Source organism: Triplophysa dalaica, chromosome 12 (assembly GCF_015846415.1).
Source record: "Triplophysa dalaica isolate WHDGS20190420 chromosome 12, ASM1584641v1, whole genome shotgun sequence".
Classification (NCBI taxonomy): Eukaryota; Metazoa; Chordata; class Actinopteri; order Cypriniformes; family Nemacheilidae; genus Triplophysa; species Triplophysa dalaica.
In genome coordinates this window covers 13,876,941-13,903,747 of record NC_079553.1, presented here as the reverse complement: position 1 = coordinate 13,903,747, position 26,807 = coordinate 13,876,941, and the positions used below count along the sequence as shown (strand labels likewise).

At 39.6% G+C, this 26,807-nt stretch overlaps 2 protein-coding genes across 3 annotated transcripts in view; one reads left to right on the top strand and one right to left on the bottom strand.

Annotated features, from left to right (window-relative positions):
• The window catches only part of cdkal1 (CDK5 regulatory subunit associated protein 1-like 1), a 322,974-nt gene extending 316,557 nt beyond the window's left edge, over positions 1-6,417 (bottom strand). Inside the window, exons 1-2 of one of the 2 annotated variants that reach the window (XM_056762570.1) lie at positions 6,275-6,417; positions 5,572-5,732 (exon numbers count right to left, since the gene is read on the bottom strand). In XM_056762570.1, coding sequence (XP_056618548.1) covers positions 5,572-5,732 — 161 coding nt within the window. In that variant the 5' untranslated portion in view covers positions 6,275-6,417. The remainder of the gene's footprint in view (positions 1-5,571; positions 5,733-6,274) is intronic. The other variant, XM_056762571.1, reaches the window with a different exon arrangement.
• A 216-nt stretch (positions 6,418-6,633) lies between these two features.
• Positions 6,634-18,181, top strand: LOC130432714 (uncharacterized). Its single transcript, XM_056762205.1, is given in 8 exon segments — positions 6,634-6,646; positions 8,688-8,729; positions 8,815-8,968; positions 10,718-10,878; positions 11,220-11,426; positions 11,743-11,924; positions 12,019-16,195; positions 16,198-18,181. Coding segments are annotated over 8 exon segments (6,258 nt in total). The 3' UTR covers positions 17,520-18,181.
• Positions 18,182-26,807: the final 8,626 nt, after the last annotated feature.

Here is a 26,807-nt window from a genome sequence, read left to right as displayed (position 1 = left end):
TTCAGCTGCAGTTGATGGCCATTCATCCATAGCGATGCCGAGATGCGTGCAGAAACAGTCGGATCGTCAGGCCGAAAAGACAGGTAGAGTTGTGTATCATCCACATAGCAGTGATAGGAAAAGCCATATATCCGAATGACAGAGCCTAGGGATGTCATGTATACAGAGAATAGCAACGGACCAGGCACTGAGCCCTGAGCCACACCCGTGTCGAGGGTTGTTTAGTAGTGTGGTAATAAGGGCCCCTTTGAAGAGGGTAGGAAATGTACCAGTGGTGAGGGACGAGTTGATAATGTGGGTCAGAGAGGGAACAACCGATGGAGAGATGGCCTGGAGGAGATGAGTGTGGATGGGATCTAGGGGGCAGGTAGTCGGGTGGTGACCTTGGAAACGTCCTCTTCAGATAGGCGAGAGAACGAGGGGAGCAAGCATGTGTCTGGGGATTGGGAATGGTGAAGAGACGGTGGCGCAGAGAATTGATTGCTGATGGTGGTCGTTTTCTTTAAAAGAATGACGCAAAATTGTCAGCTGTTAAGAACAATTGATGTGAGGGGGTAGGCGGGCAAAGAAGAGCAGAAAAAGTTTTAAAGCGAGTACGAGGGTCAGGAGAGTTGTTGATTTTAGCGTGGTAGTACTGGGTTTTCTCAGAGGAGACATCCGCAGAGAATGAAGAGAGAATAGACTGATAGGGAGAGAGGTCAGTAGGTTCTTTTGATTTGTGCCACTTTCTCTCAGCAGCCATGCTCAAGGAGAACATCAGATAACCAGGGGGCAAAAGGAGATCCACGAGATGGCCTAGATGTAAGAGGGCATCTTACGCATAAGGATATGCATATAATCCATATCCTTTGTTTATACCTCCTCGTCTCAACGGATAGCGTGGCCCATTGTTGCATAGCAACGACAAATGCCAGGAGAGCGTAAACTCCAAGGCGCTTTCGGGAAAATAGGAGAAAGCAATGCGTCTTGCATTTTCCGTGCATTTTTTAGTCACAAAATGAGAATCGCCCCTAAAGCAGCTAATCAAGGTGTTGAGGGTTGCTTGATAATTACAAATAGGTGTGTTGTTACAGGGTTGGCACTGTAATCTGCAGGACGGTAGCTCTCCAGGAGAAGGTTGGAGATCAGAATAAGTGATTTTCCAGATTTTTTCGATAAATTCGAATTAACGTTTTAACACTATTTAATTTTCGTTAAATCGAGACATCGAGATAAAAAAAAAAAGTGTATCATGCACATCCAATTAGATATGTTGGAAATACTTGTCAATATCACTTGATGGCGCGCCTGATCCACCTGATTGTGTCTCAACCGCTCACCCGGAAATCAGTAACGTAGAAGTTAACGGCTAACATCATGGAGACACCTGGCTCTTCGCATCAGGATGAGCTTGTATCAAAGAAAGGTACTAATGTTACTTCATTGATTTGGAAATGGTTTGGTCAGACATCAAACAAACTTTGGTCAAATGCAAGATATGTCGAAAGTCAGTTGCAACCGGCAGTGGCAGCACAACTAATTTGTTTCAGCATTTGCGACAGAGACATCAGGCTGAATGGCTCGAATGCACAAAATTAAGAGATGAAAACAACACAGTCAGCCATCCGAAGACGACAGATCCACCTCGAAAAGCACAACGCCAGGTTTCATTAGCGGAATCATTTTCCAACGTCATTCCATATGATAAAAAGTCACATCGATGGCAAGAAATAACAAATGCTGTGGCATTTCATATCGCAAAGGACATGGTTCCCATGCACACCATGGAAAAGCAAGGGTTCATAAAGATGCTACACGCTGTTGATCCAAGATACAAGTTACCAAGCCGCAAACATTTTACAGAAGCCGCAATTCCCCGAATGTACACTGAAACACGCAAAAAGTGTCGGAACAGCTTTATAACGCATCTTTCTTTTCCACGACAACTGACCTGTGGAGTAGTCATACTCTTCAGCCATACATGAGCCTCACAGTTCATTGCGTTGATGCAGAATGGAAACTTAAAAGTTTTTGCCTTCAGACATGTTATTTTCCAGACATTCAATGTTTTCCTGAATAATTAAAATGATTAGTTTCTTGAATTACTCCTTAAAGCTTGCCTTCTCCGTTCAAATCACAACCATGTGTGTGTGTTTGTAGATAAAATGCCCTCTTTTATTGCCGGCAACAGTATCCCAATTTTTTTAAAATATTATATCTTTTTTTTATCAATTGCTGTTTCTGTTAAAAACATTTGAGTGTTGCACAGCATATTTTTCATAGATTCATTATCTAAAATTATGTAGGAACATTCTTTTCAAAATGTAAAAATTCTTGGTAACTACAAAAGTGAACTGTTATATTAAATGTGTTTTCTTGCTCTCTATTATAACAGCACACGGTGTGAAAGACCACAGAGTTGACCGTGCAATTGGAGTGTGCAGGAAGGTTGTTAGTGCAATTTCCTTCAGTTGGAAAAAGAGAAAGGATCTTGTATCTACACAGGCTGAGCTCGGCCTACCCTCTAATCAACTCATTACAGAGACCCCCACCAGGTGGGGTTCAAGACAAAACATGATTGAGAGGATTTTAGAGCAGGAGAAAGCCAAAGGTCTGGTCCTTGGCTCTGACAAAAAAACTCGCCACTTTGTTCCAACGTGGCAATATATTAAAGTCATGGAGTCCATAAATAAAGCTGTGGGTCCCCTGCAGGAGTTCACGGATGCATTGTCGGGTGAAGCATACGTGAGTGTCTCATACCTCAAACCGGTTCTTCATCTGTTTAACAGTAGCATTCTACAAGCACAAGATGATGACACGGATTTAACGAAACACATCAAAAGCACAATACTGCAATACCTCAACAGCAAATACAGCGACCCTGACACAGATGAACTCCTCAGCAAAGCTTCTCTTATGGATCCTAGGTTCCGTACCACTTACATAGAACCTGACAAGTTGGAGGGGATCAAAGAAAAAGTTGTTGAAGAGATGACATCTTTGTTGCCAGACAGAAATCTTTAGACAACAGTTCAGATGACTCAGGATGTGGAGCAGGAAGAACTAAGACCAGAAGCTGCGTCCAAGAGGAAGAGATCCTTAGCAAGCTTTTTTTAAGGAAACGGCTCCACAACCACAACTTGCCATTCAATCAGAAGAAGACAAAGTCAAAGCTGAACTGACAGCTTTTTTGATGTCTCCTGATGTAGATCCAGATGCAGACCCACTTCAATGTTGGAAGGAGCGTGAGGCAAACTACCCCAAGCTCAGCAAACTTGCTAAAAAAATACCTCTGTATTCCCGCAACAAATGCGCCTTCGGAGCGGGTGTTCAGTGCCAGTGGGAATGTTGTGACCTGTTCTAGAGCATGTTTGAAGCCTGAAATGGTTGACAAACTGGTCTTCCGGTCAAGAAATCTGTAGTAAATCATAATTTCAGTTTTCATGATGATGCAAAAAGTGCTGGTCTTTGTTAATCTTGTTGTTTGATTCACAAACTACTTCGTTCCTTTTACAAAAACATTATTTGCTCGACTTTAACAGCATGTCTGTATTGGTTAATATGTGACATTTTCTCACCTGCTATGTTCAGAATTGGTTTTATTGAAATTAAACTATATTTGCTTTTATTATTCAATCACATATTTTGCAAAGTTTTACTTCTACACCTTCTTGACCACTGTAAAGTAGACTGAAAAAACAACTAGCCACAATAAAGAAATGTTTTAAAATACAAAAACTTTCCTTATTTATGTTTTTTTTTTCTTAATTACTAATAAAGAGAATGTTATTTCAGTACTTTATTGTTGTAGTTATGTTTTAAATTGACTTGTTAAGCAAAAACAAAAAAAATCGAAATAGAAATCGTGAATCAGTCAAATGTTATGAAAAAAATCTAGATTAGATTTTTGGCTAAATCGCCCAGCCCTATTAGTAAGTATAAATAAGTAAAACTAGAGGTAATACTACTACTAGGGCTGCAACAAACGATTACTCTAACGATTATTAGACCGATTAATCGACTAATCGTCTTTTTCGATGGCTAATCGGTACGTTTTTAAAGATTATTTAGCGTTTGCAACTAGTTAAAACATTGAATTATACATAATTTACGTAGCTTTTGAAATTTGTTTTAATCAACTTGAACCAACTGACTAATCGTTTCAGCCCCAACTACTACTAATAATAATAGTGTTGTATAAAAATTGAAAGAAGATTTATGTACAGATTTGTGCGTTTACAGTATATACAGTTAACTTGTATAAATAAAATATGCATATGTATTGATTGACATAATACTTAAGGAGAAAGAGAGGCGGTAATAAGGAGTGGTCATAGGGCTGCCTGATTATGACAAAAATCTTAATCATGATTATTTTGGCCAATATTGAGATCCCAGTAATTTAACACAATTACTCATTAACTTTTAAAACAACATAGAATTTTTTTTTGTTTAAACTGTGAATTCAACTGAAAATGAAATGTAAAGAAATAGCACAGCTGAACCACTGTAAAGGAAGGGGGTGCACTGTGGATTTACACCACAAGAAAAGAGAGGATCCTTGCAAAATGGAATGTTGCACAATAATCGTTTCACCTCGATTATTTTGTTTTTTTAATTGTTGAAGGCCAAAATTGACCATTTTGAATAATTGCACAGCCCTAGAAGTGGAGCAATAAATGACAGGAAAAATAAACCGGTAGTAATTTCTATATAGGCTGTTTAAGCTGGAGGTTGAAGCATTGAGGAAGATGTTCTAATGGACAGAGATCCCTTCTCTATTGAACAGTGCTACCCACTGCTTTGTATCAGCGCAGCGACCGGACTCACTCTTTACAAGATGTGGCTGGGTATACCAATTTTGCATAAGTTGGTGGCTTCAAATGTCTGATCAGACTCCAGCTCAGGTGGCCTAAGCTAAATTGGGGATTGCACAGTGAACTACTTATCGACTTATGTGGTGCATTGCTTTGAGGCTAGCTCTGCCGAAGCTGGTCCGCGCTTCGCTGCTTTCACAGCGTGATTTTATACTATTCGTAGTCACGTTTTCAACGTTATGTCAAGAGAACGCTTGATTGGGGACATCTCTGGTTACTATCATAACCTTGGTTCCCTGAAAGACAGGAACGAGAACGTTTTTTTAGATGTTTTTCTTTCTCTCCGGTTATGATGCTTTGATGAGGACCTTAAGGTATGGGGCATTCGTGGCCTAATTGTTAGAGACTCGGACTCAAACCCAAACGTTGCTGATTCGTGCCTCAGTACCAGCAGGGATTGTAGGTGAGGGAAGTGAATGCTTAGCGCTCTCCTCCACCTTTAATATCACAGCGGAGATATTCATTTGTTGGATTTTATCTCTAATGTTTTGTGAGACCCTTGAGCAAGGCATTGTTCGCCCCAACTGCTCCCCAGGCACCGCAGCAATGTCCGGTGTGTGTGATATGCAATGCTGTGTGTGTGCACTCGGATGGGTTAAATGTAGAGCACAAATATGGAACAGCATACTTGGCCTCACATCATCAAATTTGTTTTTGTACCCCTGACAATAAAGTTTGAATATTTTTGACATGTGTATGTCAATGCACGTCTCACCTGTCTGCCTGAAGTTCTTCACCTGCAGATTGTTGCTTGTGCTTCCGTGCACGGGGCACAATGCTCATCCGGGCAAACTGCCGCTCATGAGGAGTGGGCTCATGAGAAGTCACCATATCCTCAATATCATCAACAAGAGAATCACAAGCAGACGGCATCATCTAATGCAAAAAAGAACAAATCATTATACATTAACACTGTAACTTCACACCCCAACATAATTCCAAATCATTATTAGATTATTTTAAATTTTACAATTTCAGAAAACTATATCACATAGTATATTAAGTTATGGTAGGGTTTATGAATTCAATATAGTTAGAGGATATTAAACAATATTAGAGTATGCAAATAAGAGTATTCTCCAATTTAATAGAGCGTACTACAGTAAGAACTAAAGCATCCTAAGATTAGCATGAAGTATTTTTCTATGTGGGATTACAGCAAAACAGACAAACAAACGAGCAAGACACATAATGCCCATAGTGTACCGCCTTTTTAGAAGGTTTTCAATTATAAATAGACATACCAGGAGCCCCAGGACTGACGTTTTTAATTTATTACAAGTAACATTAACTTAAGGAGAAAAGCAACGCATTCCAACACACGTATTGCATTGGTGCGTGAAATAACCAGCGCGAGACTCCACGTGTTTGACTTAAACTATAAACTTTGTCTAAACTATCAGGAATGTAACACTTACCGAAGGTACGTAAAAATGTGTATTACTGGGAAATGTTGACCAACTAGAGGATGTTGGGAACAAAACGCAAGTTGTTCTTCTCTTTATTCCTGTATGTTTGTGTTGTTTTGCTGTCAGGGCGCCATGCTGGTGACTTGAATACTGACGCGCTACGGCAAGCGCGAGAGGACAACCTTCGAATGACTCAGAGTTACAATTTAAAAAATACCACAAGAAAATACTTTCAATCAATTTGAAAAAATATTTTGAGTCAAATAATTAAACGTATGTTTTCCTCACAACATTTCTATGATTTAGTGACCGTTTGTCCCTCCGGAAATCATATGTAGCGAATAAACATGACAAGAGAAAAAAGATAAATGTATAGGAACGGTAAAGGAATGGCTAGCTGTTTTCTTAAAAATTGTTCGTGTGTATCTTTTAGAACGTTTGAAAGCAACTTATGATTCGAGTTTTTACAGTCACAATGTTAATGCAGTACAAAAACAGCTTCAATAGATGGCGCTGCAGCTTGCAGTAGGGTTAATTTCTGCCCTGCCATGTAGTAGTGAGACATTTGAAGGCTTATAAATAAATCAATGTATAATTTGATATATATATTATTTTTATATTATATTCATATTACATATAAATAAGTCTATAAAAAAGGAATACCACAATAATATAGACCTTAAAAAATAAAGAAAAAAATAAAATACAATGCAGACTGGGCAGAAAACCAGAACAATAGTTCAAGTCCAAGGATAGTTTTTACACATGACAACAGGGTTTTTTATGTAAGCTATACATTTTTAACCCATTCAAGAAGACTAGAAACAAAGACCTGACATCACCACACCAAATCTACATCTATGGATTAATTGTCTTGCCATATTTAGCAAGCTGTTACACATTTCCTTTTTCATCTCAGTGATTTAATATCACTGTTTTTCAACTTGTATTTCACTCTGTATTTCAATTAAATAAAGATTCTAATTCAGATATTAAGTTTTGAAATGATTCACAAAAGTATAACAAGAACTAATGTTATTACAAAGAAAAAACGAGTGCTTCAATGTTTTAATATCAAAAACACAAAATCTGCAAATGTTAATATAAATGTTTAATCTTTGTCTCGAAAACTCATTATAAGAGTAAACACCGCTAAAATCTAGTGGCCTATCTCTGTATTTTGTGATTTTTTTTCTTGCCATAAATCATTATTAGTCACCTGTTATGTTTTGCAAATATCTAACCAATAAAAGTATTAAAAAAGTGCTTGTTAACTTTGACAACACAGTATTTTATCATTTAAAAGTACAGTGTTTTCTCAATTTCCTGAAAAACAGTGATTTCGGACATCTAAGATTTTGGTAGGACAACAATACTGCAATTAAGCATTTGAATGGCTATAATTCATGAATGCCTTGAAAAACAAACCTAAATTTGGTCTCTTATGAAAAAACAACTGCTGTGTAATTGCAGACCCAAAAATAACTAATAGGATTAGTAAATTATTTTAGACCAATTATATCATTATATTCTGTATTGTACTGGTCAAAGTCTAGAGGCTCGGACCTTTTCCGTGAAGGAAAGATCATAATTTAAATGTGAAACGAAGAAAGGAATGGGCAGGTCTTTAACCCATGCACAATTTGAACAATGTTTGTGCTTGATGAGGGCTATAACTAAACTCTGTTCACTGTTAAAAAAAGTTAATATTCCAGAAGTTGGGGCATCAGATTTTTTTTTGATAATGTAACAATTATTTCTGTATTAATTTGACATTTATTACCACTTTAAAAAATAATTATTCCTCAACATCCACATTTCGTCCCAACTTAGGCATGTACGTTTTACACTTGAAACATAAGATTGATTAACTAATAAATCATTGATCAACAATACTTAACTTGACTTGGCATCAAAGATTACATCACTGCATCAGTAAACATCACTGATATAACCCTTGAAAACAGACAATGATTTCCAGAAAAATCAAGTATTTTGTATTGTCAATCATTACCAAAATTATAACTCAATAAATATGGGGTAGACTTGTCCCCATCTGAGCAGTTTCAACATGGTAAGACTCCATTTAAGTCTCCAGGTAAGATTACTTTAATGTTATTTAATTTGCTTTGTATTTTTGAAACTTTACTTTACTTCTAGGACTAACTATCAAAGTACAATCAAAGTGTCTTTACAAGTAGTGTCTTTTCAACTTAATATTTTTAATTTTGGCAAACAGTTAAGTTATTATTACAATAAGTTTTAATGTTAAGACATTGACAAGTTGATTGTACTGAAAAAACTAAGGCAGGAAAACAAATGTTTTACAGTGCACATTTAGAATATTAACTTATATTGTAAAACACACGTAAATATTTCAATAGAACAGAAAAAATCCTAAAACATGATGGATGAGATGCAGATGCCGTTGGTGTTGTTGGCATTGGATGCCATTTCCCTGGAGGTACTGTAAACGTAACAATGTACAGAAATGTACTGTTTTTGTGATATCCTTTAATAAAGTAGTATAACAGTGTTGCTTGTTTTAGGTGAGGGACTTGAAAACTTTTGGAGGGTCCTTTTTCATGGAAAGAACTGTGCCAAAAAAATACCAAATGACAGATTTGACCTCACTCAATGGTACGATTCAGATGACAGTAAGCCAGGAAAGACATACACAACAAAAGCAGCACTTATTGATGGGTAAGACTTCGATTCTTATTCACTTACACAAATAAATGAATACTCTATAAAACTATTGTATGTATAACAATTAGCAATCAATGCCACTTCTTCCACTTGTATGGGAGTCTTCAATTACATAAACATTATGAGAATAAAATTGTAAGGGCAGCTATTGAAATCAAATCCCAAAAGTATAACAATTATAAGCACGTTTGAGTCCACACATTACAAAGAGGAAGCTACTGGATTTGGGAAAGTTTGTCTGGCATGTTTGAATCTTTGATTTAATACTGTATTTGGGCAAATCAATAACAGTTATTTTGAGACAGTGGAAAGTAAACAAGTGATCCCTCATAACATATTGATTTGTTTGTAGAGTTATCCCTTGGATAATAGGCTTATATCAGTAGCGAACCCTCAGACTCCTCTGTGATGGTCTAAACTATCGTGAAAAAATATATATTTTAAAACTTTAAAATATTATTTTTAATAAAAGTCGACCGATTTTCTCTATTAGATTTGATATTTGACTTCCTGGATCGATGCGAACTGTGTCCACGATCTCATTTGCAAGTCATGATCACAGAGCAGTCGCAGTTCTGCAGTGTCTTACGCTGTCTGAGCAGCCTGCACATGCTGCAAGAAGTCGAACGTATCCTCACACGGGCTCAGGGTAACAGGCAGACAAATTATAATAGTACAGTAAATCAATGGAAAAATCAATTTTGAGTGACATTAAAACTGACCAATTCTATAATAAAAAAAAATCTAAAATCTAAATAGCCGCACTATGCCATCTGAGGAGTTGTTTACCAACAGCCTCGTAAAGCTGAAGAAGCACTTGAAGTTGGTTCGTCAACCACCAAAAAAACTCGGAAACCGTCATTCAAAACAGCATGTTGATGAACTTGTTATCAAGTCTTCGTAAAAAAGAGAAAATCTGATAAACATTGTTCAGAACAAAAGGAGAAAGACTAAGTTATCAAGTAATTTGATAATCAAATTGTAATTTATTTTATGATTTATAAGGCCGCCCTATCTCAATTCATTCCGGTTGCTGATGTGCACATTTGTTGCTTATCATTAGCTTTGTTTAAGAGGGATTTTGACTGTGTTCGGTGCAAAATTGTAATATATTGTGCATATTTGCCAGTATTCTGCATAACAGTGAGATTTGATCAGATAAATGGTAAATTTACTACGGTCAGTTTCATACGTTTAGTTCACTTTAACATTACCAGTTTAATATTAATATTTATTATAATCATAGTTTATTCGCTGGTGAATCTCTGTTAACTGTCTGTTAGTGTAGCACCGATTCCGTAGCTGAGAGCACTCTCATGAGGTGTCGATTTTTAAACTGGCATTGTGTACGTTCGTCTGTGTTGGTTTTAGGATCAGACTGGGAGGCAGTGTCTGTCATGTGGGTAATTATTCTGTTGAAGAGCACATACACGCGACTTACTAATAATGATTTGTATTGTGTGTTATATCTGCCTTGCTGTGTTCGGCTTGTTCTGTTTCAAGTCTGGAGTAGCATTGTAAATGTATCATATGGTAAGTGTAATGGTATAATGATGTAGTCCGACTTCTATAGGAAAGCACAGTACTGTGGTAAGCGGGTGTGTGTTGGGGGGGAGGGTCGTGCATGAGCAGAGGGCCAAGGCTCAAACGTCACGGTTTGCTACTACCCTATATAATTTCTGAGTATGCAATATCTTCAAAGAAAATAAGCCCAATTGAATATTTTATTTTTATCTTGTCAAGGATAAATGAGTTTGACCACAAGTTCTTTGGCATCACTGAAGCTGAAACAGCCAATATGGACCCTCAGCATAAACTTTTGCTGCAGTGCACCTACAGAGCCATAGAGGATGCTGGGATACCAATGGAAAAGGCCAGTGGAACAAGAACAGGAGTGTTTTTGGGTAAGTAATATATGCTTGATTGATCTGTTCATGTTTTTATTCATTTATGAATTGACAGGTAAACCTCAAGTTTCATTAAAAATCGAACACGACTCCAAAAAAGAATAAGCATACACTGTGCATTGCTTTACATGGATAATTTGTTTCAGTTTAAAAGCTTGCAATCATACAATCACAGTCATAGTTCAAACATATGTGTAACGTCTTAAAGTAAGGGCTGATGTCTGGGAGGTTGTTCCAAATTACACCAAAACAAAAAAACAATGGCTTTTCTTTGATACTGAGAGGAATATTTAGCACTGTTTTAGACAGCTGTTTATTATGCATTTTCTCTCCTTTAGGTTTGATGAACAGAGACTTTGAGTTGGCCTCAGTGAGAATTAACCCAAAACACATAGATCACTACTCTAGTACTGGTACAGCTATGAGCATAGCTGCCAACCGCATCTCCTACATATTTAACTTTACTGGTCCTTCACTGTCCATTGACTGTGCCTGCTCCTCCTCACTTGTTGCCCTTCATTTTGCTTGTCAGGCCATGAAACAAGGTAAACTTAAATACCTGTCATTTTTAAAATATGAGAGATCATTTCAGAGTCATTTTGAGTATCTTTGGTAAATTAGTTTGTCTGGGTTATGTCATACTTAACCTGATGTCATACATAACTAAATTGGGTACTACCTGTTTCAAGAAAATCTTTTACTTGTTAAAACCAAATCATTAGGTTACTGCAATATGGTGGCCATAGGGTGCCAGAGGTGGCAGATTGTAAAGCTTGGTTGAGAAAATTTGTAACAAAAGTGACCAATTAAGTGGCTTTGAGATTTTTGAGACTGTGTGGTTGTTTTTGTTCCACTCAATAGGTGACTGTGAAATGGCTGTGTGTGGAGGTGTGAGTTGCATATTAGAGCCAACAGTGTTTGTGGCTCTCTCCAAGGCAAAGATGATATCCCCTGAAGGCACCTGTAAACCTTTCAGTAGAAAAGCAGATGGATATGGGAGAGGAGAAGGCTGTGGGGTTGTTGTTCTAAAGCATCTGAAAAAGGTAAACAAACATCAGCTTGTTTACATAAGTATGACAAAAATGTAGCTAATGAACCACTGAAAGCAACAACCCCATGTGTTATCTATTTTGACAGGCTCTTCAAGACCACAATCATATCTGGGGCATCATTAGCAAAACAGCAGTAAATCAAGATGGCCACACTGTTAGCCCTATAACCAAACCATCCATGATACAGCAAGAGGAGCTACTTAGAAAAATCTACTCAACAGACACTGAACTGACTACTGTCCAGTACATTGAGGCTCATGGGACAGGGACTCCAGTTGGAGATGCAGTTGAGGCAGGTAGTATTTCGAAAGTCATTGCCAAAGCAAGACCTCATGAATCTGGACCTCTCATCATTGGTTCTGTTAAGAGCAACATTGGACACACAGAATCTGCAGCAGGTATTGCCGGACTTATAAAGATTCTCTTGATGATGAAGCATGAAACATTTGTGCCCTCAGTGTTCTACTCAGAAGATGACTCCAGCATAGACACTAAGTCTCTCAACCTAAAAATTCCATCCACAGCAGAGAAATGGCTCACTGATAATGCTGTGAGAACGGCTGGAGTCAATAATTTTGGGTTTGGTGGAACAAACGCACATGCAGTGGTCAGACAGTATGTGCAGTCAAAGAGAACAAGAAATCAGATCATTAAATCACATCAGTTCTTTGTGCTTTCTGCAGCCTCTGAAAAATCACTCAAAATGATGATGGAAGATACTGCAGAACAGATTAGTGTTGGGAATATAACAGATCTACAATCTTTACTGTTCACATCTGCCTGTAGAAGAAGTCATCTGAAACACAAATACAGGAAAGTTTTTCAGACATCGTCCTTGACAGACCTGAAAGAGACACTTACTGCTGCCGTACAGAAAAAGCTTGTCCCTTCAAAGACAGACTCCAAGTTAGTCTTTGTGTTTTGTGGGAATGGTGTAACTTATCCTGGTATGTGCAAGCAGCTCCTAAAACAAGAACCTGTTTTTAGAGAAGTTGTGGAGAAGATCGAAACCCTGATGCAAAGCTATACAAGTTTCAACCTGATTGAGAAGTTAGAAAGTAAATCTGATGACTTCACTGATCCAAAAGTTGTCCAGCCTCTCCTGTTTGCTATTCAGGTTGCTATTACCAGCCTTCTCAAGCACTGGGGCATCCATCCTGATACTGTTCTGGGGCACTCTATTGGAGAGGTCGCTGCAGCTCATTGTTCTGGTTTGTTGTCACTCGAGGATGCAGTCAAAGTCATCCACTATCGCAGCTCCTTGCAAAGCACAGTAACAGGAGGGAAGATGCTGGTTGTCAGTAATATGGCTGTTTCTGAAATCATGAAACTTCTTCCATCTTATTCAGGAAAGGTTTATTTGGCTGCTTACAACAGCCCACAGTCGTGTACCCTCTCAGGAGATGCAGATGATATTGACAGATTGCATAAAAATTTAAGCAACTCAGCAAAAGAAAAATATCTGTTCCTTCACATTCTTGATGTCCCTGCTGCCTATCACAGCCACATGATGGATCCCATTGTATCCAGAGTGAAAGAGAATATAGGCTCATTGCAGGGACACAATCTGGTGACAGAATTGTTCTCAACAGTAACAGGTAAAAGTCGGTGCTCCTCAGATTTTATTACTGGTGAATACTGGGCAAGAACTATCAGGGAGCCAGTTGCATTTGAACAAGCTGTAAGGTCAGCAGCTAAAAACAAGAGTTATGTGATCTTTGTTGAGATTGGCCCTAGAAGATCTTTGCAGAGGTACATCACAGACACTCTAGGAAATGACGTTACTGTGCTTCTCTCTGTACAGCCAGATAAGGATCACGATACAATGCTTGCTAATGTATCCAAATTGTTTGAGCTCGGCGTCAATGTGGACTTGGAAATGTTTTGCAAGGATTTAAAGACTGAACCGATTCCTTACCCACGCTATCAGTTTGACAATATGAAGAAAGATGTCTTCTCCTCTAATGTCCAGTTGGCTACTTCTACCAACAGCCATCCAGTTATTACACCACTGAGTTCAGACAGATCAGTGTTCAGCTGTGATTTATTTTCTGACTCAGTGGCCTTCCTTCAGGACCACAAACATTAAGGTGTTGCCATCCTCCCTGGAGCATTTCATGCTGAATTGGGCCTAGCAGCTTTCATGATGTATTCAAAACCAAAGGTTCCACTCAGCTCTCTGCAGCTCAGCATCACATTCAAGAATCCATTTGTTCTTACTCAGAATGCTCCAGATATGGAGGTACAGCTTTATTCGTCAGGCCAGAACACATGCAATTTTCAGATTCAATCCACTTCTGCAATATATACATTGGGCACAGTACATGAAAAACCAGACAGAGTACCTGAAGAGCAGTTCATTTCTCTTGACAAGATCATTAATCGATGCTTAATAATTCTGAAGAGTGAAGAGCTCTATAATTATCTTAGTCAGACAGGATTTGAGTACGGCTCAGCCTTCAGAAATAAGGCAGATGTTTATTGTGGAGAAGAATTCAGAGAGTGTTTGTCTGTTTTGAAGATTCCAAAGGCATTATTTCCCATGCTACATGACTATTACCTTCACCCTGTGGTCTTGGATTACATGATGCAGCTTACTACTGGAACTATGATACAAAGGCTTTCACCAAGACCTCAGTTTCCTGCACAAATAGGTAGCTTGACTGTGTTTGAACCATTGCAAGAGGAGATGGTTGTATATGTAAGGGCAACACATACAGGAGATGATGGCTACAAAGTTTGTGGCTGCTTAACCAACAAACAGGGAAAGGTTTTGGTTGAGCTCAAGCATGTGCAGATCAAAATGCTCGGAAGTCGTTCTTATGTAGTTGATGAATACTTCTACCATAACAGCTTCAGCATCACGGCTGAACATGCAACTTTAAACAAATCAATCAAGGCACTGGTCTTTTCTGATGGAACAGGAATTTCTAAAGGTTTGCAGCAGTACCTGGACCCAGTGTCTAAATTCATAAATTCCTCACACAGCAATGCACTGCTGGAATATGGTCCTGAATATCTTTTGTCAAAGCTGAAGATTTCAAATGTGAACAAAAACTACAAGGAAATTTTGTTCATGTGGGGTGATGCAGACCTTACTTCTCTCAAATCAGAGAACGTCTTGGACATCATGGCAGGTTGTTGTGAGATTTTCCGAAAGATTGTTGGATATCTCAAAGCTAATAATTTCCCAGGTACTATTAGGGTAATAACCTATAGATCCTCTGAGAGTTTAGTGGATTACATCAGCCCTGGATTAGTTCTACTAGGCATGACAAGAGCATGTGCAGCCGAGTTGTCGGAACTCTCCTTTCAGCTGATTGACTTAGGCTCTGTTTCCTCTGAAGACATCAAAGCATTGGCTCAGGTCCTCAGATCACACCCTTGTGGCAAATATCCAGAGCTGGTAGTGAAAGAGGGCACAATTCTCAAACCTGAAATTATCCACACACCATTGCCAAACATGAAGAACACACTAAAAAGTGTCCAAATGCTGCATGATGATGTCTTCACCTTGCAAACATCTGATCCATATGAAATAAGACATATTTCAGCTATGCAAGGGGACAATTCGTTTGAAACAATTCAGCAACAAAACATTGAGGTTCAACTCAGTAAAATTTGTGTGCATTCATCTGACTACTTTCCTGTCAGCACCTCTGAATTCAGGTATGGCCAGACAATGTATTGGAACAAACACACAACTCAAAACCATAAACTTCTAGCTCTTGATTTCGAAGGGATTGTCACAGCTGTGGGTAAAGGTGTTCAGAAACTAAAAGTTGGGGACCAGATTGTGTGTTGTTATCCTGTGGCTGTCACTTCCAAAGTTGTTCTACCAGCATCTGTTTGCTATAAAACAAAAAGACTTTCATTCCTGAAGGACAACCCCTGCATCTCTTATATGCTTCTGGCCTGGGAGATTCTGCATGAGGTTTTACCCAAAGCCAAACATCAGAGGAAATTGGGCATTTTTTCGACTGTTCCTGACTCCTGTTTGATGAAGGTCTTAACGACTACTGCAATCAGATCAGGTTGGATTATCAGAGTGAGCACACAGGCAGATCAGCTTGCTTATGATTTTAGCGAGGTTGAAGGAGCTGTTCTTCTTCTTCCATATCATGAGAAGATCATTGAAGCTATTACCAAGCATACAGTCATCAAAGATGTTGTTCTGGTCTGTGACAATCTGCCAGAGTTTCAAGTGAATTCAAAAACTTTCAGAAGTACCAATGACAACGTCCACATCCATTTCCTCTTCATGCCACAATGCAGAAATGGTCTCTGGGTATTAATATGCCAAAAGTCTACCGCTGGCTGAAAAACATGAATTTGGATAGAAAGTGTTTGGCTTTCAACACAACAACATTTCAAAGAGAGAAATCTCAAGAAATTGATCTTCGCTCTGATTCATACTTTACACGTCAGAATCTACACATTATCATCCTGAATAATGATTTCAATAACCAGCTGTCAGAAATTTCAGTGATACCCAAATGCGGTCTTTTCCAGAAAAAATCAGTCTATATTGTTACGGGTGGTCTGACAGGGCTGGGCTATGAAACGGTGAAGTTCATTGCTCAGAAAGGTGGAGGAAACATTGTCATATTTTCTAGGAGCAATCCATATCCTCAGATTCAACAAGATATACAGAATGTCAGTGATCATCATGGTTCTGTAATTAAGTGTTTAAAGTGTGATGTTTCCATATCAGAGGAAGTTGAACAGGCAATTGTTCACATTGGAAATCTCTTTCTATCCAGTCCAATCAAAGGAGTTTTTCACAGTGCAGTTGTCCTGGATGATGGGCTAATCGAAAGTCTTGACAAATCTCTCTATGAGAAAGTCATGAGACCAAAAGTTAATGGAGCACTTAACCTTGCTACTAAACACTGTCATCTGGATTACTTTGTGTGCTATTCCTCCATCTCCGCCTTCATTGGCAATGCATCACAGACAAACTATGCAGCTGCTAATACGTTCATGGACACTTTCTGCCAGTACCGCAGAAACATTGGACTTTCAGGACAGTCAATCAACTGGGGGGCTTTGAATCTTGGTCTCCTATTAAACAAAGTGCATTTCCAAAGATTTCTTGAGGCAAAGGGAATCATGCTACTGGAAGTCCCAGAAATTCTTGAATGTCTTGAGCAATGCCTCTTGATCAACAAACCTCAACAGGTTGTATGTAAGTTCAATTTCAAAAACAGCTTACATAATGTCCTCAGTCAGAACAAGTCTTTAAATGCACGACTGTACAGACTTACAGAGGAAGCCAGAATAACCCCATCCAGACCTGATCAGCCCATCACATCAGCACATGAATATATGAGGTCAATGATAAGTGAAACAATTGGTGTTGAGATGGACGAGCTAAATGATGACACTAATCTTTTCAATTTAGGTATTGACTCAATGTTAGCCATGACTCTGCAAAATCATATCTTCAAGGACAGTGGTGTGAATGTCCCTCTAGTGACTCTACTGGATCCAAATAGTAAAGTGTCAAGTCTCATCAAAATCCTGCAGGATAATTCTGTAGAAGACCATGAAAGCAAAGATGAAAGCATATCCACATATCTATAATGGTAATTGTTTTCTTTCAGAGGAGTCTCTATTGAAACCATTCAAAAATAATTTTACGTAGAGATGTATGATATTATTATGTAAATGTTGTTTGTATAAATAATACTTATGATTTATCTTTTTTGCTCAAATAATTCATGTAAATCTGGTAAATGTCATGGTTCCACCTCTCCTTGTCAGGTATTTCTTGGTTTAGAGGTGGAATCATGCAGAATCCTCTGTTTCATGTGGGGAGAGACATTTTTGACCCTTGCGGTCTTCCATACTCTCCTCAAGTCGCGTCATTGCCCTACCCTCCTGTTTCCCTTTAATTACCTTCCCTATAAAGAGTCCTCATGTTTCTTTGTCTCGTTGCGCGTTCATTGTATGAAGTCCCTCGTCATTGCAAGTCTTACCTGTGCTGTATACTGTTCGTGTTCTTATGCTGTACCTGTTGTTCTTGTTCCTGTTCTCCGTCAAAGTAAGTGTAGTTCAGTCAGTGTTAGTGTTTTGTTTCAAGTGTTTGTTTTATTAGTTTAGTGAGTCAGTGTCCTTGTACGTTGTTAAAGTTTATATATTATTCTTGTCCTGTTTTCCCCCTCGTGGGTTTTTGTTTTGTCATTTTGTCTAGTGTTATATATATATATATAAATAAATCTCCGGTCGTCTTAACTGCCTTGCAATTGGGTTCCCGTTTGAGATTCATGACATAATGAACGCGCCAAAATCGAACCCAGTAGGCAGCATGGACGGTACGACGTCGTCCTTGCGGTCTCGCCAAGCCCACTTGCTGCTTGGATTCCGCCAGGGGAGTTACGGTGACCGGGAGTTCGCCAGGGCATTCTCGGCGGTGGCAGAGGTGACCGAGTTTGGTGAGGCGGAGTTGAAGACGATCTTCAACTGCTGCCTCACCCGGCGCCCCACACCGTCGGAGAAGAGGCTGCTGGCTCCCTTAGGGTTTGCGGACATGGTCAGGTACGTGACCAACCGGAGCGATCCACATGGGACTTTCACCCCACGGTCGAGCGCTGCGGAGGGTCTCGTCCTGGCCGCCACTGCCCTGGGGGACTCAGTACCCTCTGGTTCGAGCTCCATGGCCGCCGGTTCTTCTGGTGGAGTCCGAGTTGGGTGGGTGGCTAGAGACTCGGGGGCGACGTCGCGGGAAACCTCTTTCCCGAGTCCTGTGGTCCCGAGTCCTGTGGTCCCGAGTCCTGTGGTCCCGAGTCCTGTGGTCCCGAGTCCTGTGGTCCCGAGTCCTGTGGTCCCGAGTCCTGTGGTCCCGAGTCCTGTGGTCCCGAGTCCCGTGGTCCCGAGTCCGGTGGTGTCAAACCCCAAATATTTTTTGGGGGGGCGCTGTGGGGAGGTGACGGTCCGAGCGTCCAGCCCGGCCGCAGATCCGCTCCAGAAACCGGCACCCAGGCTGGTCCAGCAGCCGCCAGAGAGCGCTGCCCAGCCGCCACCACAGAACGCTGCCCAGCCGCCGTTAGACAACGCTGCCCAGCCGCCGTCTAAGAGCGCTGCCCAGCCGCCGTCTAAGGGCGCTGCCCAGCGGCCGTCTAAGGGCGCTGCCCAGCGGCCGTCTAAGGGCGCTGCCCAGCGGCCGTCTAAGGGCGCTGCCCAGCGGCCGTCTAAGGGCGCTGCCCAGCGGCCGTCTAAGGGCGCTGCCCAGCGGCCGTCAAGCCCGGTCCAGCAACCTGTGATTTAATACATTTTTACATCAAAAATAATGTGTGCATAATGCAGACACATTTTCTACATTGTTCTATATTGTTGGTTTGGGACTGCTAAATGTACATTGCCATAGATTAACCCATTGATGTCTTTATGTTATATAAAATGAGAAGATATAAGAACAGTTCAAAAGAGCAATGTTGATAAATATTGTTTTATTCTGAATACAATAAAAAACAGACACACTGATGATAAAAGATGTCTGTACAGGCGTACATGTTCAGCCAAAATCTCTTCAAAGCTTTCATGTTGACTGCGGCGCCGCGCGAACTGTTCGCTCGAGTCACAAAAAAAGTTGTGCACGCCGCCACGCGAAATGAGTTCGCGCGGACACAAAGCGAACTTCCGCTAACTCCGCGATGACGTCATATTTGGCGCGCGCACCCAGGCGAACTAGCGACTGCGTCGACCATAACCCAGGCTTTATGGGAGGCCGATTAGGGTGAAATACATTATAAAAACTTGCGCATTAACATGGCCAATTAGGGCGAAAAACATTGAAAACGTGCGCACATACATGTTTAAATAGGGCTTCACAGTCGCGGTCAAGACACGTTCAAATACAACGGCTCCTTTTAGAAAAGCATATTTGCTTTAATATTTATGAAACAGAAAAAACGGCCTTTAATGTTGCACAAGAGTGCATTCACTAGTTTTTCAGTGTGACCGGAAGTCGTTTCAGTGTACACGGAAGCGCGGTTGATTAAAACATTCGTCATAGTTCGCAATAACAGGAAATGTTTCACATGTCAGTGCAAGTATAATTTAAATACGCAAGCATTTTAATGTATTTCACCCTAATCGGCCTCCCATAGATTAGGGTGAAATACATTAAAACGGTTGCGTATTTAAATTATACTTGCACTGACATGTGAAACATTTCTGCTTATGTAACGGGGACCGCTGGCTTAACACAGAGTGCCGGTTCAAATACTCTGGCTAACGTTTGAAAAGCTAATTTAGTTTTGTATGAAACAGACGCTGTCCCACAACCAGTTGCACCTGCACAAAGGTAGTGCACGCATGCACATGCAAGGGAGAGAGCGCGAAAATTAATTGTGACCGGAAGTCGTTTCGTTGTTACAGGAAAACACTTTGTTGTCTCTTCGAACTCGTGTAATGCATGTAAACAATGAAGTATTTCTTATTATTGGTCACGTTTGGCTTTTTTCTGTGTAATTATCAGCCTGTTATTGCGAACTATGACGAATTTTTTAATCAACCGCGCTTCCGTGTACACTGAAACGACTTCCGGTCACACTGAAAAACTAGTGAATGCACTCTTGTGCAACATTAAAGGCCGTTTTTTCTGTTTCATAAATATTAAAGCAAATATGCTTTTCTACAAGGAGCCGTTGTATGTGAACGTGTCTTGACCGCGACTGTGAAGCCCTATTTAAACATGTATGTGCGCACGTTTTCAATGTTTTTCGCCCTAATTGGCCATGTTAATGCGCAAGTTTTTTTAATGTATTTCACCCTAATCGGCCTCCCATAAGGGCTTGGATGCCATGCGCGCGCGAATTTTTCAAACGAGCTCGCAGGATCCCGTTTCCGCGAGTGTAGATCAGTTGTCCTCTCGCGGAAGTTATGTGCCGCGCGCAGCAAGCATCAGCAGTGCGCTCGTTTCTTTTTGGCATTGTAATGCCAACATACCCCAGCGCATCCACGGATGTATCCCTGCACGAGCTAAGTTATATTAGAGTCCTTCGGTGGAAAGAGGTGCAGATAAAATAAGCTTACACCACTTAGCGAACGCACATAACAGAATCACTGCTAAGAGGACAACGGCAACAGAAGGATTATTCTGATGCAATGTTAACAGCAATAATTTGACATTGATTCTATCTGAAAGAATCAATTAGTGAATATTACTACTCATCTGCAACATTGTTGAACAACCTCCAAGATCTTTACACCTCTAGAAAGAGAAAAAGGGCTAAGAAAATCATTTTGGATACAACTCACCCAGTTCACTCTCTCTTCGAACTGTTGCCATCTGGCCGGCGTTACAGACCACTGACCACCACAGCCAGACACAAGAACAGTTTCTTCCTGCAGGCTATACTCAGCCTGAACAATTAACCGCTCTCGCTTTACACTGTCCGTCACATTGCACACTTGCACATTGCACATAGCATCTGGAAACTGTAAATTGTAAGAAACAATAGGTTAAACCTGTAAATAACATATCTGTACACTCTTTAAAAAATTATATGTTGTTTTTTTGTCGATGTTTTTTCCCTTTTTGTATATAGTGCATTGTTGTTTTTATTTAAATTCATTTTTTTCTATCTAAATGTATATTTGCACTATGTTTGCAACATGTGTCAAATTCCTTGTGTGTGTTAACAAACTTGGCAATAAAGCTCATTCTGGTTCTGAAAAAGGAATAGTGGTAATTAAATGATTAAAAAGAATTATCTTAAAAAGTTGTAAAATGTTGTAAAATAGTTATATGAGATAAAATTGATTAAGTGTATTGGTACGCAGTTAACATTGGCAATAAGTTTGAGAATAGTGTCATAGTTGATTGATCTATTGTTCAGTTCATGAAAAGACAATGGCTTCATGCTAACCAAAAGTCATATTAAGTCGATAAATAAATAATTAAGCTAATATGTGTCTGATGGGGAAATCCCACCTTGACATTACGTGCCTGTATTTTATGTACCAAAAACAGGGCATTGAAGCTTGTTAATAAGCAACCTGATGTTCAGTTCAGATTATAATGACGTCAAGTTACTTGTTGCTGGCGCTCAGTAACTGATCCATTACAAACTGCTGGAGTGTAGTTGGAGGATGGCGAAGTGTAAAACTGACTGCATTGAGAAGCCGATTTCTCTGATCTTTGAAAAGTTTGGTCGCATTGTTGGAAATTATCCCTTCGTGTTTTTCATTTTACCTTTACTTGTAGCTGCTGCTCTTGGAGCTGGTTTTATGTTTCTTGACGAGAGGGAAGCAAATGACATCGAAGACCAGTTCACACCTGCGAACGGACCAGCGAAGCAGGAGAGGAAGATTGTGCTGAAATATTTCCCACAATCTGAAGAGTTTTCTCAACTGCGGCTTTCGTCTGAAGGAACTTACGCCTCTTTGATCATTACAGGTTTGGAAGGAGCAACTATATGGACTGAGGCAGCTTTTACCGACATTATTGAGTTAGATTGAGTTGTCTTGTAAGATCATATCATCTACTTTACAGTAGTGTAATGTTTCATTTTTTTCTTGCACTATGCTCAGTGTGCACTCTTTTGTGTTATATATTCTAATAAACACTAAACTGTCAAATTATTCTTGAATCCCAATAAGAGATATTAGGTACAGTGTTTTGAATTGATCTCACCAGTGTCTAAGACTATGTTGCAGTGTTGGTGATTTTGAGGGCTTGTGTGTCATATCTGGGGGAAATATCTTTTTTTTTTCAGCAAGGTTGAATAGTTTTGAGAAGAGAGCTTCATTTTGGCCTGAAAATACGATGTTTGAGGTATTGGGTGAGATGTTATGGATTTGTGTTTTGAGAATACGAGGCATAATTTCAAGAAATGTGTTGAAGCAATCGAGAAAAACTGTGATATAATCATTGATGAAATGTTATTGTTACGTGTAGTGTATGTAGAGAAGTGGACGACAACGGAGTATAATCCAAAGGATATCTTTTATTAGATCCACGGGGAGACAAGAACAGAAAAACACATTAACATAAACAACATCAGACACAGAACAAAGGAATTTTGGTTCCCCCTCGGCAATGAAGTCAGAGAGGGAAACACAGGGAGATTTTTTTTTATATATTTTGCTGAGAATCGCTTGCAAGGGATTGCCTGAAGTCTGGAAACCCATAGACATCCCCAGAGACTGGGTTTGCTCTTTTGGATGCATTACTAGGCCTTCACATGTTTGTTATTTATGCCTTTATCTTCAGCAAATGAAATGTTTCTTCACAAACAATTGGGGGTGTGTGGTATTCTATACTTTCTATTTTGTACCATTTTGGGGTACATTACTGTGTGTACATGAAGCATGTATGCAGCCTAAGGACCAATTGTGTACCTTAAGGACACACTGTGTACCAGTTAAATGTTAGGGGAACAAGACTGTCACTTTAAAGTTACACAGTAGGTAGGAAACAATTGCACTGCAAAAAAGGCTATTTTGATACATAGGGGTACAAAAACAAACTTATGGGTACCACATCAGTGACAAAAGGTAAGATTTTGAAACTTTTTCCTGACAGTGCATGGTTTAACCATGATAATATTGGATAATATTGGTAAATCAAGCCTGGTTAAACAAACCTTCCAAACCTTACTGCTACAGAACCATGGTTGTGTTTCATAAGGAAGGAAAGCACTCTCTTCTTTTGACTCTATAAATGGTGTGAAACTCCCTGCAATTCCATCGAAATTCATCAGATTGCACTGGTGACATATGTGGGCTCAAAACCTCTTGAGAATGAAAATTCCTTGACGATGGATGGACAGTAAGTAAGCAGTGATGCACAGGACCTCTAATGACACATTAACTGCGAACATTAAATGTTACATCTTCCTTGTTCCTTGTTCCTTTTTCCGTATCTAGACGGGATTTGTTTTAAATCAACAGAGTCAACAGAGCATCTCATCACAGTTGACAATTTTTCAACTTCTGGGAAGTCTCACTGACACCATGCCAAGCACAGTGATAAACAAGTTAAAGGCCTATTTAAGTTTTTCTTTAAAAACATTCCTGTTACACATCGGATGTGTTTGCCTTCCACAATCAAAGAACTAGCTTGTTGGATTAAATTCATTTCATTATGAAACCCATTTTCACACAACTGTATTAAACATATCTTTATTTTACCAGATGTAATAAAAGGTGTTGGCTCTGGCAGGAAACAGCGGAGGGCTTTTGTGCAGAAACATTTGCACAGAATTTAAAGCTGCATTCGATACAGAAATAGCGTAATGTGCTCGTCCTTAACTGTCACTCTTCACCACTATGAGGAACTCCAAAATTCACAAACAACAGAAAATCTGAAAAACGTTAACATTACAGAACAATAAACAATTAGAAGTGTAAGAATTTATACAAAAAGTGTAAATCTCTCATCCTGCATAGAAACACATAGATTCCAGTTTATTTTAACATTTACTGTCTAAATCCTGTCATGAGTGTAAAGAATGCTGGGAACTCAATCTGGTGTCATCTATTTAAATTAGTATTACACATTGGAATTATGTTTGAACAAGAAACCAATACAAATGTGTTAGATCAAACTATATTGCTTGAGTAAAAAAATTTTTTTTGAGTACACATGTGAGTTTTTATTTTGCGAATAACTACAGGTATAGATGATGGATTTAATGCCATGTGATTAATGTCCATCGTGCATTTATTGCTTTATCAGAAGATTAAAACATAGTTCATCCATTACGTAAACAGCTTTTACAATACTTTTCTGAGCCTCTTTTCGTGTCCAGGAAAACAAATTTGCTTATTGTCATCCGGTGCTGAGTCAAAACAACCCTGCTTTAAATCTTAAAGATGTCCGTTGAACATTTTGGTTAGAAATGTTTTAATGGTTGTTGTTTGTTAAAGTGTTTGTGTAGTGTTAAAATGCTTAAATCGGATGTTTTTCTTGACCTGCACTGTTTACATCTAGTGGTCTACATACTGTATATACAATCAGGAAACACAAGACCACAGTAGTTTACAGTGACGATTCCAGTTCTGCCTTCAATCATAATTTCTGCATGAATAGTTTTCCAGTGCAGTGTATTTTTATTTTCAACAAAAATTAACCTCCAAAGTTACCCAACAGCAATGTGAAAGACTGAGTGAATGCAAAGACGCATGGAAATAGATTTAACTTTTTCCATCACAGTGATGCAGCTCATAAAACCTAAAAATATAAGAGAAAGGAAGTATGGGGAAAATCGGACCACCTGAGACTTTGTTGGTTAGTCTTTTAATGAATGAGTAAAATATTATAGGGAAGTGGATTAAAGCACGCCTGCTAACCATTAGTGAATTTACAGAAAGAAAGGAACCAATGTGTTTATTGTCGAGTGTCATAAAACAGTAATGCTGCTTAGAGATTTAAAGTTCAGGCTGTCTTTAAAGCAATATAATTTGTACTCTATGGCAAAACAGCCACAGATTTTAAACATTCTTTTTAAGTAATAATTTTGGATTTTTATGCCTTTATTTTGACAATATATGGTTATTGACAGGAAAGACTAGGGTGAAGAGAGCGATCAGCCAGGTAAAGGCTAAATAATACAGCTACAGCCAAAATCTTGCAAAATTTTAGGTTTAGGATTAGGTTTGAGACTAGGATTAGGATGAGAACATCTTTGGAGCACTGCCCACACGGCTCAGGTCCGATACCACAAGAGCATGTCAGCCTTGTTATGCCCATTTTCTCCAAATTTCTTAAATGCAACAGTCAACATATAATTATTTTACTTGCTATAAGTGTCACGGAAAAACCAGGCACCACCCCACTTCCACGCTCTTATTCGCCAGAGTTCTGATCTCCTGCACCTTATCAGCAATCACCAGCGCATCAGGATAAAAGCACCTCTCGCGGTCTCGAACACGGTTAAGGACTCTTGATGCAGTTTGGATTACTTGATCACCTGATTGACCTAGGGATTGTGCCATCGACCTCCTCCCAGTGCCTAGAGGTAAAATCTAGTCTATTGCTATTCCTGAGCAGAAGGCCATGGAGAAATACACTGTAAAGGTTCCCCTTGCTGGTTCGAGTTTTTTCTTTGTGTGCAAGAAGGACGGAGGCAGCATATCGCAGGCACATCTCTGAGGTCCTCCAATGGCTCTGCGAGCATCAATTGAACCTCAAAGCAGAAAAAAGCACCTTTCATCAGATCTCCATCCAGTTACTGGGGAACCAAATCTGTTATGAACGACTCAAGAGTCAGATGCAGGTGAAGGTTGATTTTATTCGACCCAGCACAAAAAGGGCTTGTACAGGGAATCATAGACAAAAGACAGATATTCAGAACGTCAAGGCAGTAAAAGTCAACAAAGGCTCGAGTGCTCGGTCGGGATGTTCAGGGGACTGAACCGAGAGGTACGTTTATCAGCAGGGAAAAATAGTCAGAGACTTAAATCACAAAAATGAAACGAGTCCGCCCAGAAAGGGCTAAGGAAAAAGTTCCACCTGCTGCAGACAGGTAAAAAGGTAATTCCGCCCCGTGAGGGCCAAGGATAATTTCAGCTGCTGAAAGCAGATCAAGACTGCTTTCAGCAACCGGAATCACGTATTTCCGAGAGACACATAATTCCGCCCAGTGAGGGCCAAGGAAGAATTCCCCTTATGACGGTTCAACTGGTTTGATTCCTTCCAGCGAGAGCCAAGGAAGAATCCACTTGGTGAAGGCAGTTCTACTGGTTTAATTCCTTCCAGCGAGAGCCAAGGAAGAATCCACTTGGTGATCCCGTATGCTTGACAGTGGAAATCCGTAGCCTCAATCCCCACGACCAACAGCCGGTTAAGAACCAAGAGGTAAGATGTCAGGACAGCAATCACATGTGCAGCAAACCAGTGGGTTCCCCAGGAAGCTGGAGGTA